Source organism: Engystomops pustulosus, chromosome 1 (assembly GCF_040894005.1).
Source record: "Engystomops pustulosus chromosome 1, aEngPut4.maternal, whole genome shotgun sequence".
Taxonomy (NCBI): Eukaryota; Metazoa; Chordata; class Amphibia; order Anura; family Leptodactylidae; genus Engystomops; species Engystomops pustulosus.
In genome coordinates, this window is record NC_092411.1 from 254605076 (window position 1) to 254619106 (window position 14031).

Below are 14031 nucleotides of genomic sequence, written 5' to 3' on the forward strand. Positions count from 1 at the left end.
CTGTACATCATTGGTGCATGTTGCACCATATGGCGGCACTATGTCAAAATTTAAATAGGACATTAAAATTTTAAAATATAAAAAAAATAGCAAAGAAAGACTAATCATATTAAATCCTGATTTCTATCGCGCCATCACACTCTGCGGATCTGTACAGATCATGGAGTACATGTACAATATAGGGGAACAACATGGCCTGGTGGAACAATAGGAGTGAGGGCCCCACTCACAAGAACTTACCACCCATTAAATTTGCACAAACTTCCCAAACCTTCATACCGCCTTGATCATACAACTCTATAGCAAAACTAACATCTTATACAGTTCACATTGAAAATGTACAAGATAATACAAGATGCCCCCCAGTATACAGCACTATGTATGCACCAGGACATGTCACCTATAAGGGACAACTTGACATAATTTTCCCTCTTTGATACCTGCCTGTGACATAACAAACTTTCATATGTGCCTTGTGTATTTATATAAACCACAGGAATTAAATAAGCCACCGCTTTAGCTTAACCCCCCCCCTCTTTAAGGTAGAAGCAGGTGATGTATCTTTGATGTCCGTCATGAAACCTGGGTTTTGGCGGCAGATCAGTCCACAGCCTGAATGTTGCGTGACTTTAATTTCATATGGAAACTTTATGCCAGGTTTCCTGCAGCTCTTATATATTTTATTCCACCCTCCCCATTACAGGATGGAAGTACAGTTACAGCTGCATTGGAAAGTGCCAAATATATAAATATATAATACATAACTCCTACTGAGGAATAATACTGAACGTGTCCTCTGGGGCATGCTGCCTGTTGTTAAAATGTGCCACCAGGAACCATGATTGTAAACCAGGCACACTTGTATGCTGGTGTGTGCCCACTTTTTTTAGTGGTTTTAAAAACTAAGCAAATGAGCCTCAGGTCCATTTGCATAATTTTTAAAGCCTTTTTGCTTGTAATAACAAGGGCATAAGAGGCCAAAAGAAGAGCGATTCCTGACAGGGGGGGCACACACCAGCATGTAAGTGTGCTTGGTTTACAATCCTTCATCCTGGAATCAGTATCATGCATGATAAACCAAGGGCATTTACTCACAGATTCAGGCTCCGTTATAATCTTCTTATATTTGTTATCCATGGCTTCATTCCTTTTTAAAATGAACTTTTTAAATAATACTAATGAGTCAGAAGGGCTCTAGGGGGGCGTTACCAGAGTCCCTCTTTGCTGTAGCTTCACATGCGGTTATACTATCTCCCCCGCTTCCTCAGCACTTCCCTCTCCCTCTGCCTGATTTAATCTCACACCGATGAAGTGGGGGAAGTTCACCTGCTCACTGTTGAAGGCCTGTAACGCTACAGGATGGAGGGGCTGTAGGAACGCAGTCTGTTCTTAAATCTGAATGTCTATGTCAATTCTGTTCTGCTCTTTTTTTTAAATGATTCTATCCTTTGATCAGCTTTACATAGCAATTTTTTGTTAGTGTTTTTGTATGGCATGAGAGACTTGCCATGATGGCATAGTTTTATTATGTGTTTTTTTTTGTTTTTTTTTTTAATTATTCTGTTGGGTCACTTTTTGATACTAAGTAAAAGTTAAGGGTTTGATATCACACAGGTGTGTGTATATTTATGTATATATATATGTGTGTGTATATATGTGTGTATGTATATATATATGTATATATGTAAAATAATATTAATCTCTTAAAATTGCATGAAGTTAAACAGTTTTCGGACAAATGACTTAAAATGTGATAAATAATCCTTTTACTTTTTTGATGATTTTATTTCCTTTTGTATGTATCCAGATACTGTGTTTGCCAATGGAAAAACATCGGATTACCTTTTATTGGGAAACATTGTTTACACGGTAAGTTAATACTTTCAACTTATATGATGCATAGTCATTGTTTTAGGCACAAGGGTGGATAAGAAGATATAACTACCGCACTCCCTGTCCTCAGTCTTGCTTTTTTTCCAGCATCTAGTTTTAGACCTGATTTGAGATGCTGCATTTTCACCAGCTTCTCTTAGTGTATAATTTGATTGACCGAGGGCTTGATACAACAAAAAATACAACAAAAACACTCCTTTACGATTTTGTGTTGTCACAAGGTTACCACTAGAAAAATATCAGTTAGTATAGTTTTTTATTAAGTAAAGTTGATCCTGAGAGTTGCCCTGACTGCCATTTTGGAATCTGGAATTTTTCCCTACTACGGGACATCAGCCTTGTGTAGGTTTGTTTGCTTTTGTCTGGATCAACGCCTTAGGATTATAGTTCTCTGCTATGATACTGGAATTTGACTGATTTAATAATACGGTTTGGGTTTTTTTCTCCTAGTTTGTGGTAATAACCGTCTGCTTAAAAGCTGGGCTGGAAACATCACATTGGACCATGGTAAGAACTTTGTACCTGGATGAAAATACAGTACATATAGATAAGTTGTTTCTATAGGGTCTGTAAGGATCATTTATCATGGGTTGTAAACCAGTTTTCTTGCGTTCCAGGCATGAAAAAGGCGCATGGCCGGGAATTGCAACCCCCCCCCTCCCCCCCCAATATGCCACCATCACTCAAAGTAAACACCCCGGCTGGGGGCATTTGCTACAGCCTAGACCAGGTCATAGTGCAGTTCTGTGCCAGGCAGGACCCGGTGTAGAATTCTTCATAGTATATCAGGCACATGGCGCATGATGATCCTCCCCAATGTCTATGGATTAGAAACTTCTTACATTGAATGTGTGATTGACCGCAGTCAATCCCCATATACGTGCACCCTTGGACAAGGGAAGGAACGTTCTTAATGTGGTCTAAGGCACTACCGGGGTCCTTCCGGAGTTTGCTTATTTGGGAGAGAGATGTTTTTCTTTCAAAACCTGCCATTGGAGGATAGTTTGGACACCCCTGATCCTCAGCTTTCTCTAGAATATTTCTGTCATCCTTGAAGGTTTTTTTTCCCCATAAACGTTTGCTGTAAATTAACCTAAAAGTTTTTATATTTTATCATAAGTGTTGATTCACTCATCTTCTTTTTAATAGTTTAGTCATGTGGCCATATGGGGGAGCATCCTGCTTTGGATCGTGTTCTTTGGGGTCTACTCTTCCTTGTGGCCGGCAGTTCCGTTGGCACCTGACATGTCTGGAGAGGTAAGATTTTTTTCTTTACTTATTATACATAGTATAGCAGGTACTTATTATACATAGTATAACAGGAGGTGTGTCATGTGATCTTATGTGTCCATGAACCGATCTCCCTTCCAGGACCATATGATACTATTCATGAATACAAGGTTAAGGTCCTGGAAGGTAGATTGCTCATGCTCAGGGTTATATATGACCCTCCATTTCCGCCGACTGTATGAACATGAATGGCAACTGATGAGGTGAGACATTTCTGAATCGGGGGGGATTTACTTTACATATCAAGAAAGCAGTGTAGATGTATATTGGGGAATTAACGAACACACGCACACACACGTACACGCACGCACGTACACACACGCACGCACGTACACGCACGCACGTACACGCACACACACACACGCACGCACGTACACACACGCACGCACGTACACACACACACACACGTACACACACGTACACGCACGCACGTACACACACGTACACACACGCACGTACACACACGTACACACACGCACGTACACACACGTACACACACGCACGTACACGCACGTACACGCACACACGTTAAAAAAAAAAAAAAAACATGACTTGTTGATACAACTTGTTGGACAGAACCATTCTACCAGCGATGGGATCCAGTAGATGTATTACCATAGGGATGATGACTGTACTTTCCCACCATTGATGCCATATTACATCTCATGCCTTTATATAGAACATTTGACTATATATAGAAAATCTTATTTGTACATAAAATGTGTTTTAAAAAAATGGCCATCAATTAAGACAAATAATCTCTGACTTTACATATTTTAGTCTATAGTTGAATTTTTGGTAATATGCCCAAAATAAAATTGTAATTTATTGCTTTTTATGTTAACCCCATCTGTACCAGTATATTAAGCCAATAACTTTGTAAATGACTCCCAGGGTCTGATTACTAGGGTTATATTTTGCTGTAAAATTCTCCACCTGACCAAACAGTGAATGTGTGAAGCGGAGTCCGCAGCGATGATTTATGATTTTATGCTGTTACGCATGTACATGACCCTGGCTGATTCTGGAAATGGAGGAGTGCAGCTGCTGAGGATTCATGTTCAGTAATGCATAGTTACTGAAAGTAGTGGAGTGAAAATACCCTCTATGGCAGATTGTACATTGTGTCCTATCTGCAGGCAGCATGTTATAGAGCAGGAGGGGCTGCACAGATTGTACATGATGTCCTATCTGCAGGCAGCATGTTATAGAGCAGGAGGAGCTGAGCAGATGTACATAGTGTCCTATCTGCTGGCAGAATGTGTCCTATCATAGTTTCCGATCTGCAGGCTGCAGGAGGAGCTGAGCTGATACATAGTGTCCTATCTGCAGGCAGAATGTTATAGAGCAGGAGGAGCTGAGCAGATGTACATATGACACATGCTGCCTGCAGTTAGGACACCAGCTGCAGGAGGAGCTGAGCAGATGTACATAGCTTTCCATCTGCAGGCACCTTGTTATAGAGCAGTAGGAGATGAGCAGATTACACATTGGAATCCCACTTTATACAGCACAAGTAATGCATAACAAAATGCTAGAGAGTAGGAAAATTTGGATAAAGTTTCTTATCTTACAATAGGAGAATATTTGTTATGTTATCTAAAGGGAAAACTGAAATGAAGGTTGTTACCACTATACTGTTCACTATACTGCGTCTCCTTAATATGTAACACCCGGTTACAGATGGGACATGGAGGTCTCCTCCAGTATATTATGGCTTATTATGGATCATATACTTTGGTATTCCCTAAGCTGTCAGATATTTCCTGAGGACTAGGATGACTATTCTTCCTACACGATTTGCCAAATCACCGGTGTCCTGTTTTGGTTGGTACAAAACTACACACAACGTCTGATGTCTTTGATGTAGCCGGGGGCCTGCTATCCCTAATTATTTTGGGCTTTATTTCTGCGTCCCTTATGATTTCCCACAAGAGCCACTTTTGTGGCAGATTCCGTTTGGTTTCATAAGAGGGAACTTGGCATGGACTTGCAAATCTCACACATTAGGAACAATTTGTAAACCACATCCCCGGCCTGACACGGCCCATCCTAAGAACAGGCTGCTCCTGTTTCTGCCATTGTCTGCAAGGCAGGAGTTTGCCATTTCCCAGCTTGACCGGCCTGTGTGTGCCTGGAGATGTGAAAAGTTACAAACAAAAATGGTTTCTACACAAATCAGGGGGTAGAATTTTTTTTTTTCTCCTTCTCCAATAGAAAGAAGAAGAAAATTCTTTGGGATTTTACTACTTGATCCTAAACATACAAAGAAGCCTTCTGTCTTTAAATGCGGATGTCAGCTTTAAATCTTTTTAGGTTTGGATTAACTCAGCAATTGAACAATATAAAATCTGACAGGCTTTCAGATATGACGCAGAAAAAAAAAAATCTTCCCACCTCCCCCCGACTCATGTTCATTTGCAAAGCCAAAGACTTGTGGAGTGAATAGTAACTCTGGTTGCCCGTCCATTCATAGTTAGCATTACAATGGTCAGTATTAACATCTTAAGGCCTACATTATGGCTTCTCCTCCATTATACATGTTGGAATTAGAAACAAGGTAGCTCAGATCGAGGAAATCCCCAAGCGGTTCTGGAAACGGCAGCACAAGGGCGGCAATATGTGAAGGTAAATATATCGTCCTTGTATCCCGCTTCATCACAGATTTTACAGAACTTGCAATTGTTACAATTTTACAAAATTATTTTATTATTATTTGGTTAAATTTTTGCAAATTTTGTATTTGGAATTAGAAGATTGGGTGAAGGATGCAAAGTTTTAATCTGCACATTTTAAGAATAGTTAGTACGGTTCACATACAGAAAAGAGGAACACTGAAAATGGTCCTAATGTTCAGCTGCAGGGAAAAGTTTACAACGGACAGAAAAGTTTCTTATGGTTGACTTGAAATAACATGATGGACTATGGAATAATGACGGAGTTGATGTGTATTATAGCTTGTCTGCTTTTAGTAGTGTAAAGTTTCTATAAATATATGGAAAATATACAATAATGATAGATGGATGTTATGTATTACAGGCAGATATGATGTTCAGCTCCGGAGTATTCTGGATGGGTCTCTTATTCATTCCTGTAACATCTCTCATTTTTGATGTATTTTATAAAGCGTAAGTAATTGTTTTCTGTGTAATTGAAATCTGTAGTACATAGTACACAAACACGCACATATATATCTCTATATATATCTTTACAAACAGGTAAAGAACGCACTATATTTGTTATTATTTTCCAGATGTTTTCCTTTAGTCTAATATCTCCTTACCCAAGTTATCAAGAAAAAAACATTTAATCACGTTTAAAAACAAAAAAATATATCGTGTGCATCGAATTGTTTCATTTTATCTATATTTTTAATTTAAGCGTCAAAAGAACCAGTTTCAAAACCTTGGTTGATGAAGTTCAAGACTTTGAAGCCAAGTCTCAAGACCCCGGGTCTGTTGTACATGGGAAGAGGTAAGGTGATAAAATAAGAGAATTCTAGAATAAAGATCATGAAACTAGTGCACTGCTTTGTGGTAGCTGTACATCTCATCATTTAATGCTTTGGTTAATATAGAGGTAGATTGCTATTATTATTATTATTATTTGGTGCATTTTGTCTACTTTTTTATTTGGTCTCTTTTGCTATAACGATTCCATAGTTAGGAATGAAGAATAAACAATGATAAAATGTTTCCTAAGATAATAATAATGAGGGCATCTTCTCTGTAATCTGCAATCATGATGAGCTAATTGTTGAATTCTTACATGACTATTTGACCATACAGATTATATTTTTATTGCTTAATATGTATTTTTTTTTATTAATATTAACTAATGTATATTTACATATTCATATACCCACCTGCATGCATGCGATTACATGCATACATACATACATACATACATACATACATTCACACGCACACTGATAAACATATAGATAGATAGAGATAGATAGATATAGAGAGCTATATATAAATAATATTATAGCTAGCACATCCTTTTCTTTTGAGTTGATGAGCTTGCTTTGATATGTGACCATTTTAATGTTCTTGATAAATCCCTCTGCCCCCCCCCCCAATCCATATTTGTATAAATATACACACCCACACCCCTACATACATATGCACCAAGATACATTCTCACACACACGTATATATCTGCTTATGAGATTTTAGGAAAAATGTGATTAATTCTTAATAAAAAAAGTAAAATGCGTGGGACTAGCCATTGTATATATGTTTGCTGTATATGGCATTGTTGTTCACTAAAGTGGAATCATTTAATGTCCTGATTTATTGAGCACACAAGAAAATAAGGGGGGTGTATTATAATTTTCACCCATCGGCCGAATTACTGTAGGTATTATGTGAAGTATGAATCCAACTGACCTGAGATCCTATTCATGTGTTTTCTGTAACAAAACTGTGCTTCAGCCTTTGTATTTGTCACAAGCTTTCTTCTCTGTCCATAGTTTAACCGAGCGAGCGCAACTCCTGAAGAACGTTTTCAAGAAGAACACAGTCAACATTTATCGTTCAGAGTCTGTACAACAAAACCTGCTCCGTAAGTATCCGAGTCTACAGTGACAGGGACACCTCACTCTAAGATAATTTGTAAGATGGATAGTATAAGGCACTTAGCTTGTTCACAAAAATGTTTCACTCTGTCTATAGAGGGGCTAAAGCTTCTGCACAAACATGAAGGAAGCTGCGCCATGATGAACTTAGGTCAACATACACACACAAGTGCCTTGACCCCAATCCAGCTGTGGATTGCCTGGAGTGACAAGGGTCAAACCTTGACTGCCATAACAATAGGAGAGCTACACTTCCCCTAGATCTATGAAAATGTAGAGGAACGCTTGTCTAATATTTTAGTACACTTGCCCTAAATCTCTGAAAATGTAGCAGCAGTGTATTGGCCGGAGGTCCAAGGATCGAACCTTTACTGCTATAGTTTTGATGACCTATCATTAGGAGAGACTATCAAATACAGATCTCAGAAAATGTTTCACTCTGTCTATAGAGGGCTAAAGCTTCAGTGATGGTTATCTTATATCTACATAGGTCAACATTGAATAGGGGACAGCGCTCACAGGGTGCTGTGCCCACTTCAAATAGAAGAATGGGACTATGCTAGAACTTGCCCTAGATATTTGAAAATAAATGTAGAGGTGCACTTGCCCCAGACCTCTGGCATTGTACAGGTGCACTTGCCCCAGACCTCTGGCATTGTACAGGTGCACTTGTCCCAGACCTCTGGCATTGTACAGGTGCACTTGCCCCAGACCTCTGGCATTGTACAGGTGCACTTGCCCCAGACCTCTGGCATTGTACTGGTGCACTTGCCCCAGACCTCTGGCATTGTACAGGTGCACTTGCCCCAGACCTCTGGCATTGTACAGGTGCACTTGCCCCAGACCTCTGGCATTGTACAGGTGCACTTGCCCCAGACCTCTGGCATTGTACAGGTGCACTTGCCCCAGACCTCTGGCATTGTACAGGTGCACTTGCCCCAGACCTCTGGCATTGTACAGGTGCACTTGCCCCAGACCTCTGGCATTGTACAGGTGCACTTGCCCCAGACCTCTGGCATTGTACAGGTGCACTTGCCCCAGACCTCTGGCATTGTACAGGTGCACTTGCCCCAGACCTCTGGCATTGTACAGGTGCACTTGCCCCAGACCTCTGGCATTGTACAGGTGCACTTGCCCCAGACCTCTGGCATTGTACAGGTGCACTTGCCCCAGACCTCTGGCATTGTACAGGTGCACTTGCCCCAGACCTCTGGCATTGTACAGGTGCACTTGCCCCAGACCTCTGGCATTGTACAGGTGCACTTGCCCCAGACCTCTGGCATTGTACAATGACCTCACTGTATATAATGTTCTATAAAATGTCCCCATCATGTCCCACAGATGGATACGCTTTCTCCCAGGATGAGAACGGCATTGTCTCACAGTCGGAAGTAATCAGAGCATACGACACCACAAAGCAGAAACCGGACGAATGGTGAAACGCAAAGGCGTCCATCAGATGATTTATCAGAACCTCTATTCAGGTTTCAAGAAGATCTGTGGACAAAAAACTGTCTCCAAACTACTGAAGAAGACAACCTTGAACAAATAGTTTCTTACCATTAAAATTGCAATTCTTACCTAGCGCTTGTCAGTAAGAATTCTGACTCTACTGTGACGGGAAACGCTGCCGATGGGAAGATGTTTCAGTATTATTAGGGAAGAAGGAACGCCTCGCTGCCTTAGTAACCATCAAGTGCAGGGTCATGAGACAACACGAAGGTTCCTCCTGCCTCGCTGATCCGGGCAGCGCTGTAAAGGGTTACGTGTCAAACTATTTTAATAAATATGTTTGCCAAAGACGAAATAGGGGGGGGGGGGGTTTGTCCCGTGTCCCCCACTCCATGGGATATGGGAAGAAGCAGTGAGGGAAATTGTCATCCAGTCCAATGGCCATGAAAGCCCTTGTTTTTATTATCTGTGACATTTTACACCTTCCGCCCTATTCATGCTTTGTGTTTAACTTGTAGAGTAGCCCCCACGACTGCTGCGCTGCGCCGGCCGGGCGACACACAAGTCGCTCCGTTCCCTCGAGGCTTTGACTGTCATGACATTTACTGCTGTGCCCCGTGATACTTCTCCTAATGTCGTCTCGTTTTTATACTGCACTTCTGTTGTAATTTCCTCCATGTTGTCTTTTCGGTATAGATAAAAAAAAGTCTTTAGAAAGTGTTTACTCTGAACAGTTTGTTTTTTTGGGGGCGGAGCTATAACTGCGGAAAATGAAATTAAAAAAATTTTTTATATACTTTCTAATCATTTGTATTTTATTCTCCAAAAATTTCCTTCATTATTTGTTTTTGTTACATAAACTGTACATGTTTAATGTAATATTTTAGATTTTTTTTCATCTTTAAAGTTATTTTTTCCTTCTCACAAAATGATTGTTATGTGAGCGCATCGCAGCAGATATTGCAGCAGTATTTTTTACCGTTAATAAAACAAATAAGGAGATTTTAAAAGTGAACCTGTCATCAGGATTTCATTTTTTTTTTACCTAATGATAGGAAGTTTCATTCTAATTTATTTTTTTTATAATAAGCATTCTTAGTTTCACTCAGTTTCAAATGTATATAAGGTATACCTGCCAAGAGCATCGAGTCATGGGGGCGTCTGTGGAAGTTCCTGGGTCATCTCTGCTCTCCTAGCTCTCCCCCTCCTGCTCCCTCCACCCCCCCTCCCTCATGCTTCAAGCAAATCTCAATCTGCTCATGTCTGCCTAAGGGGCTTTATTACAGAAGCCCCATGACACCATCCAGTTAGCTGGCAGAGAACAGGTATACAATTCTATACTGTTGATAGTGAATAGAACTAAGAATTTTATTAGGTTTGTCCGTGTTGTTGTAAAAATTTAAGAGCCGGGCTGGGGAGGGCTTTTTAAAAAAAAACCTGTACTCACCTGCTCCCGGTGTCCCGTGCCACGGTCTGTCAGAGATGTACACCTGTATGTTTACAGGGGCATGGAAGCTCCGCTCCAACAACTTCCGGATGGCCTGGCACACCCTTCCGTCCCCTGTTCCAGCGCTGTATCATTTTTTTTTAAAAAACCCCAGCCTTGCTTCTAAATTTTTAATACATTTTAACAACCCCTGTACCGTAATTATAAAAAGATTGGTATTTAGAATTAAACAGCCTGTGGGAACCTGTCATTAGGTCAAAATGGGAAACCCTGATGATGGGTTCCCTTTAACATGTTTTGAATATTCTTCTTATATCCAAATATATCTAGACGGTGATTTTAGGGATAATTTAGATATATAGTAATTGTATTGGCCACTTCTGGATGTTTGAGAAGATCCTAATTTGCTTTAGAATTTAAAAAAAAAAAAAAAACTTATTAGAATTTTATAATAAAACCATAGTATATTGTAATCCTAGTTTTACATTTTAATTCGCGTAGGTGCATAAAAGGTTGTATAAAATCCGAGTGAGATCAACGCCTTTATATCCTGTTGATGTCCAAGTGCCTCCTTGATCTGTAAATAATACGGCAAATGCATCTCTACAGCTTAAACTTATCTAAATTTATTTAATATTTTTGGATAAAAATTTAGAAGAATTGAAGCAGAACGGGAACGCTTTGATTCAAATTTTATATTGTGGAGTCTAATGACCCAACCCGGCTATCCTCTGTCCTCCATTATGGAAACCTGCACCATTGTCTGCCTGCTCCGTTTCCTAAATCATTGGGTTGTGTGGGAGAAAGCCGGAAAGTTCTAAAGGTGTAGAGTTTAATTTGAAAGAATTTTTTTTTTTCAAAATTCCCATTGGTTTTAGGGAATAAATTATGAAGAGATTTAACAGGATTTTGAAAGGAAGAATGTGTCGAATAAAAATATTTATATGTAGCTTCTTATGTGAATTGCTGCTTCTTAAAGGGGACTGGTCATACAGGCAGTTTGTTCTTAAGTTGAATTTGTATGGAAGTCAGAACTGTATATTTTATAATAGTAACCCAAGACAATTTTTTTGGGATGTAAAAAAATGTTGGATTGTTACAGCTGTTTATTATAGGATGAGGCTAAAGTACAGTAAATTACCAATTACTAGAGGTCCGTTTGTAACTAGAGGTCGTCTGTAAGTCGGGTGTTCTTAAGTAGGGGACTGCCTGTAGTTTCCATGGAGTTTCTCCTTAGTCTGTACATATGGCTGCTCCGTTTGGTTATTCCTGCTGGAAGTGTATGGATACATTAGTAACTGGGCGTTTCCATTCCCTTTGCCGGTGAGGTGTCCCCTGCAGGGACCAGTAGTAAGTCCTGAGTGTGAACTAGTCCCGGAAGCCTTATGCGTGTACTATGCTGCTTTGCAATGTCTTACGTGAATCCACACTTTGTATATGATAATAGGTGCCAATGCCGGACGCGCTGAATAGGTTTTTCTAGTCAATGCGCTATATTTTTCCTGCCTGGTGGATCGGCACTTGTTGTTCTTTGCTGATGAATGTAACTTTTGAGCAGACGTCGTAGTCTTGGTAGAATGTTTTTGAGTCTTAGCTGTTGCTGCGTTATTTTTTGGACTTATTTATTTGATTAGTTTATACATGGGAGGTCAGGAAAGGTGATCGCGCTACTGAATATTTTATCGTGAAGCTGCATTTGCTATTTTGCCGGCTCGATCCTCATTTTAATAAGTAAACGGCACCTATGACTGGACTGATTTTCCTTTCTTTCCCATCATTCCTCTCTGCGTGCACATCCTTCACCTGATGATGAGGGTCATTTACTTTTTGTGACTACTACTTGTGCTCCCTGTCTGTCTGCATGGATTAATATTTTCAAGTACAATGTTTTTGTAATGTTTGACTAATGTATAACCCCCTCTCTTTGGGGGGGTTTGTTGTTTTGCCGGCTTGCACTTTGCTTTATGTGTTGGAAAAATGTTTTATTCATTAAGAAAAAAAATGAAAACCATTTAAAAAAAAGTTGTTAGTTCAACCCAATTTAAATAAATCTGTTTATTTTTTTGTTTTTTATTGCTGCCACGTAATATTCTTAAATAATTTTTTTTTTTAGTTGTTAAAATGTTATATGTACTTTATGTAAACGTATAAGTTCCAATAATGGAGGTTTCGGAATTCGGAACTAAAAGCTTTGTTTTGTTTATGCTAATGAACCTCTAAGGCTACTGGGGCATCGAGTATCCTCGGGGCTAAGGCTACACCCGCCCTGTAGCCTCTGAAGTGTTACCTTTGTGCGTGGCCCTGCATCGCTTTTCCGCTATTTAGCCGTGCATGCGCAGTAAGTTCTTCCCCTTTTCGGGAGTGAGCTGAGTTACTGTGCATGCATGCGCCAGAGAGTACTGCAGGGCCAAGCCCAGAGGTTAGAGTTGAAATGCTAAAGGAGTGTGAAGCCTTGGCCCAAGATCTCGGCTAGGCTACTCCATCCCCAGTAGCCTCAAGGGTTAATTAACATAAACAATAAAGTTTCTTGTTAGTTATGGTTAAAAGTTTAGATAAAAGCAGTGTAAGGATTAGTGGGCAGATTAGTAGGCTATCTACCATCAGTGTATTCTTGATGGTAGGTCTCCTTTCAAGGGAACCTGTCATCAGGTTCTCTCCATTAAACCTAATGACGGGTTCCCACAGAATGCCCCATTTTTTTTTTTGGTAAAATCCACAACTCCGATCTAAAATTACTTTTAAATTAGTAGCTGGCACCTTGCCAGGAGACTCGCTAAGTCACAAGGAGACTGTTCTCTTTAGCAACTCCGTCATTGCGGGAGTTTAGAGATGCATTGCTGAAGAGAAAGCACAACCCTTGTGACTCAGTCAGTGTTCTGGAAGGGTGCCAGCATCTTTTTTTTTTTTTTTTTTTTTAATCTTAATTTACCTAGATCTGAGCTGTGTATTTGTATACCAAAAAACATGGGGTGCAGTATGAAAACTTCTGTGGGAACCTGTCATTAGGTTTAATGGTAAAATCCTGATGACAGGTTCCTTTCAACATACACTGACCTATTAAAAGGGGTTCCAAATAGTTGTGCAAAAAGGAAAGTAGTAATTTACATGGCTGTTACAGCCAATCACTGGACTCGGCTCGTGATGCTTACATGTTGGGCACATGACCACTTAATCCAGTGATTGGCTGCGGCAGTCATGACATCATGTCCTGTTCCTGCACTGGTTTGTGCTCAGCTTCCTGTAGAGGGCTATGGACCAGTTGAAGCACCCGGTCATGTGCATGAGGCGTGACACCCAGGACACCCACTGCTGTCCCTGCTTTTTCTCATCAGACTGAGAAAAATAAATATTAACACATTAAAGAAGC

General features: G+C 40.1%; 1 protein-coding gene across 4 annotated transcripts in view; it reads left to right on the top strand.

The window, feature by feature from the left end:
- The window catches only part of ATP8A1 (ATPase phospholipid transporting 8A1), a 123021-nt gene extending 109024 nt beyond the window's left edge, over positions 1-13997 (top strand). For all 4 annotated transcript variants that reach the window (XM_072124949.1, XM_072124968.1, XM_072124941.1 and 1 more), the window contains 7 exons: positions 1808-1869; positions 2344-2400; positions 3043-3150; positions 6223-6311; positions 6565-6657; positions 7661-7752; positions 9107-13997. In XM_072124949.1, the coding sequence (XP_071981050.1) occupies positions 1808-1869; positions 2344-2400; positions 3043-3150; positions 6223-6311; positions 6565-6657; positions 7661-7752; positions 9107-9204 (599 nt within the window). In that variant the 3' untranslated portion in view covers positions 9205-13997. The remainder of the gene's footprint in view (positions 1-1807; positions 1870-2343; positions 2401-3042; positions 3151-6222; positions 6312-6564; positions 6658-7660; positions 7753-9106) is intronic.
- The last annotated feature ends 34 nt before the right edge of the window (positions 13998-14031 follow it).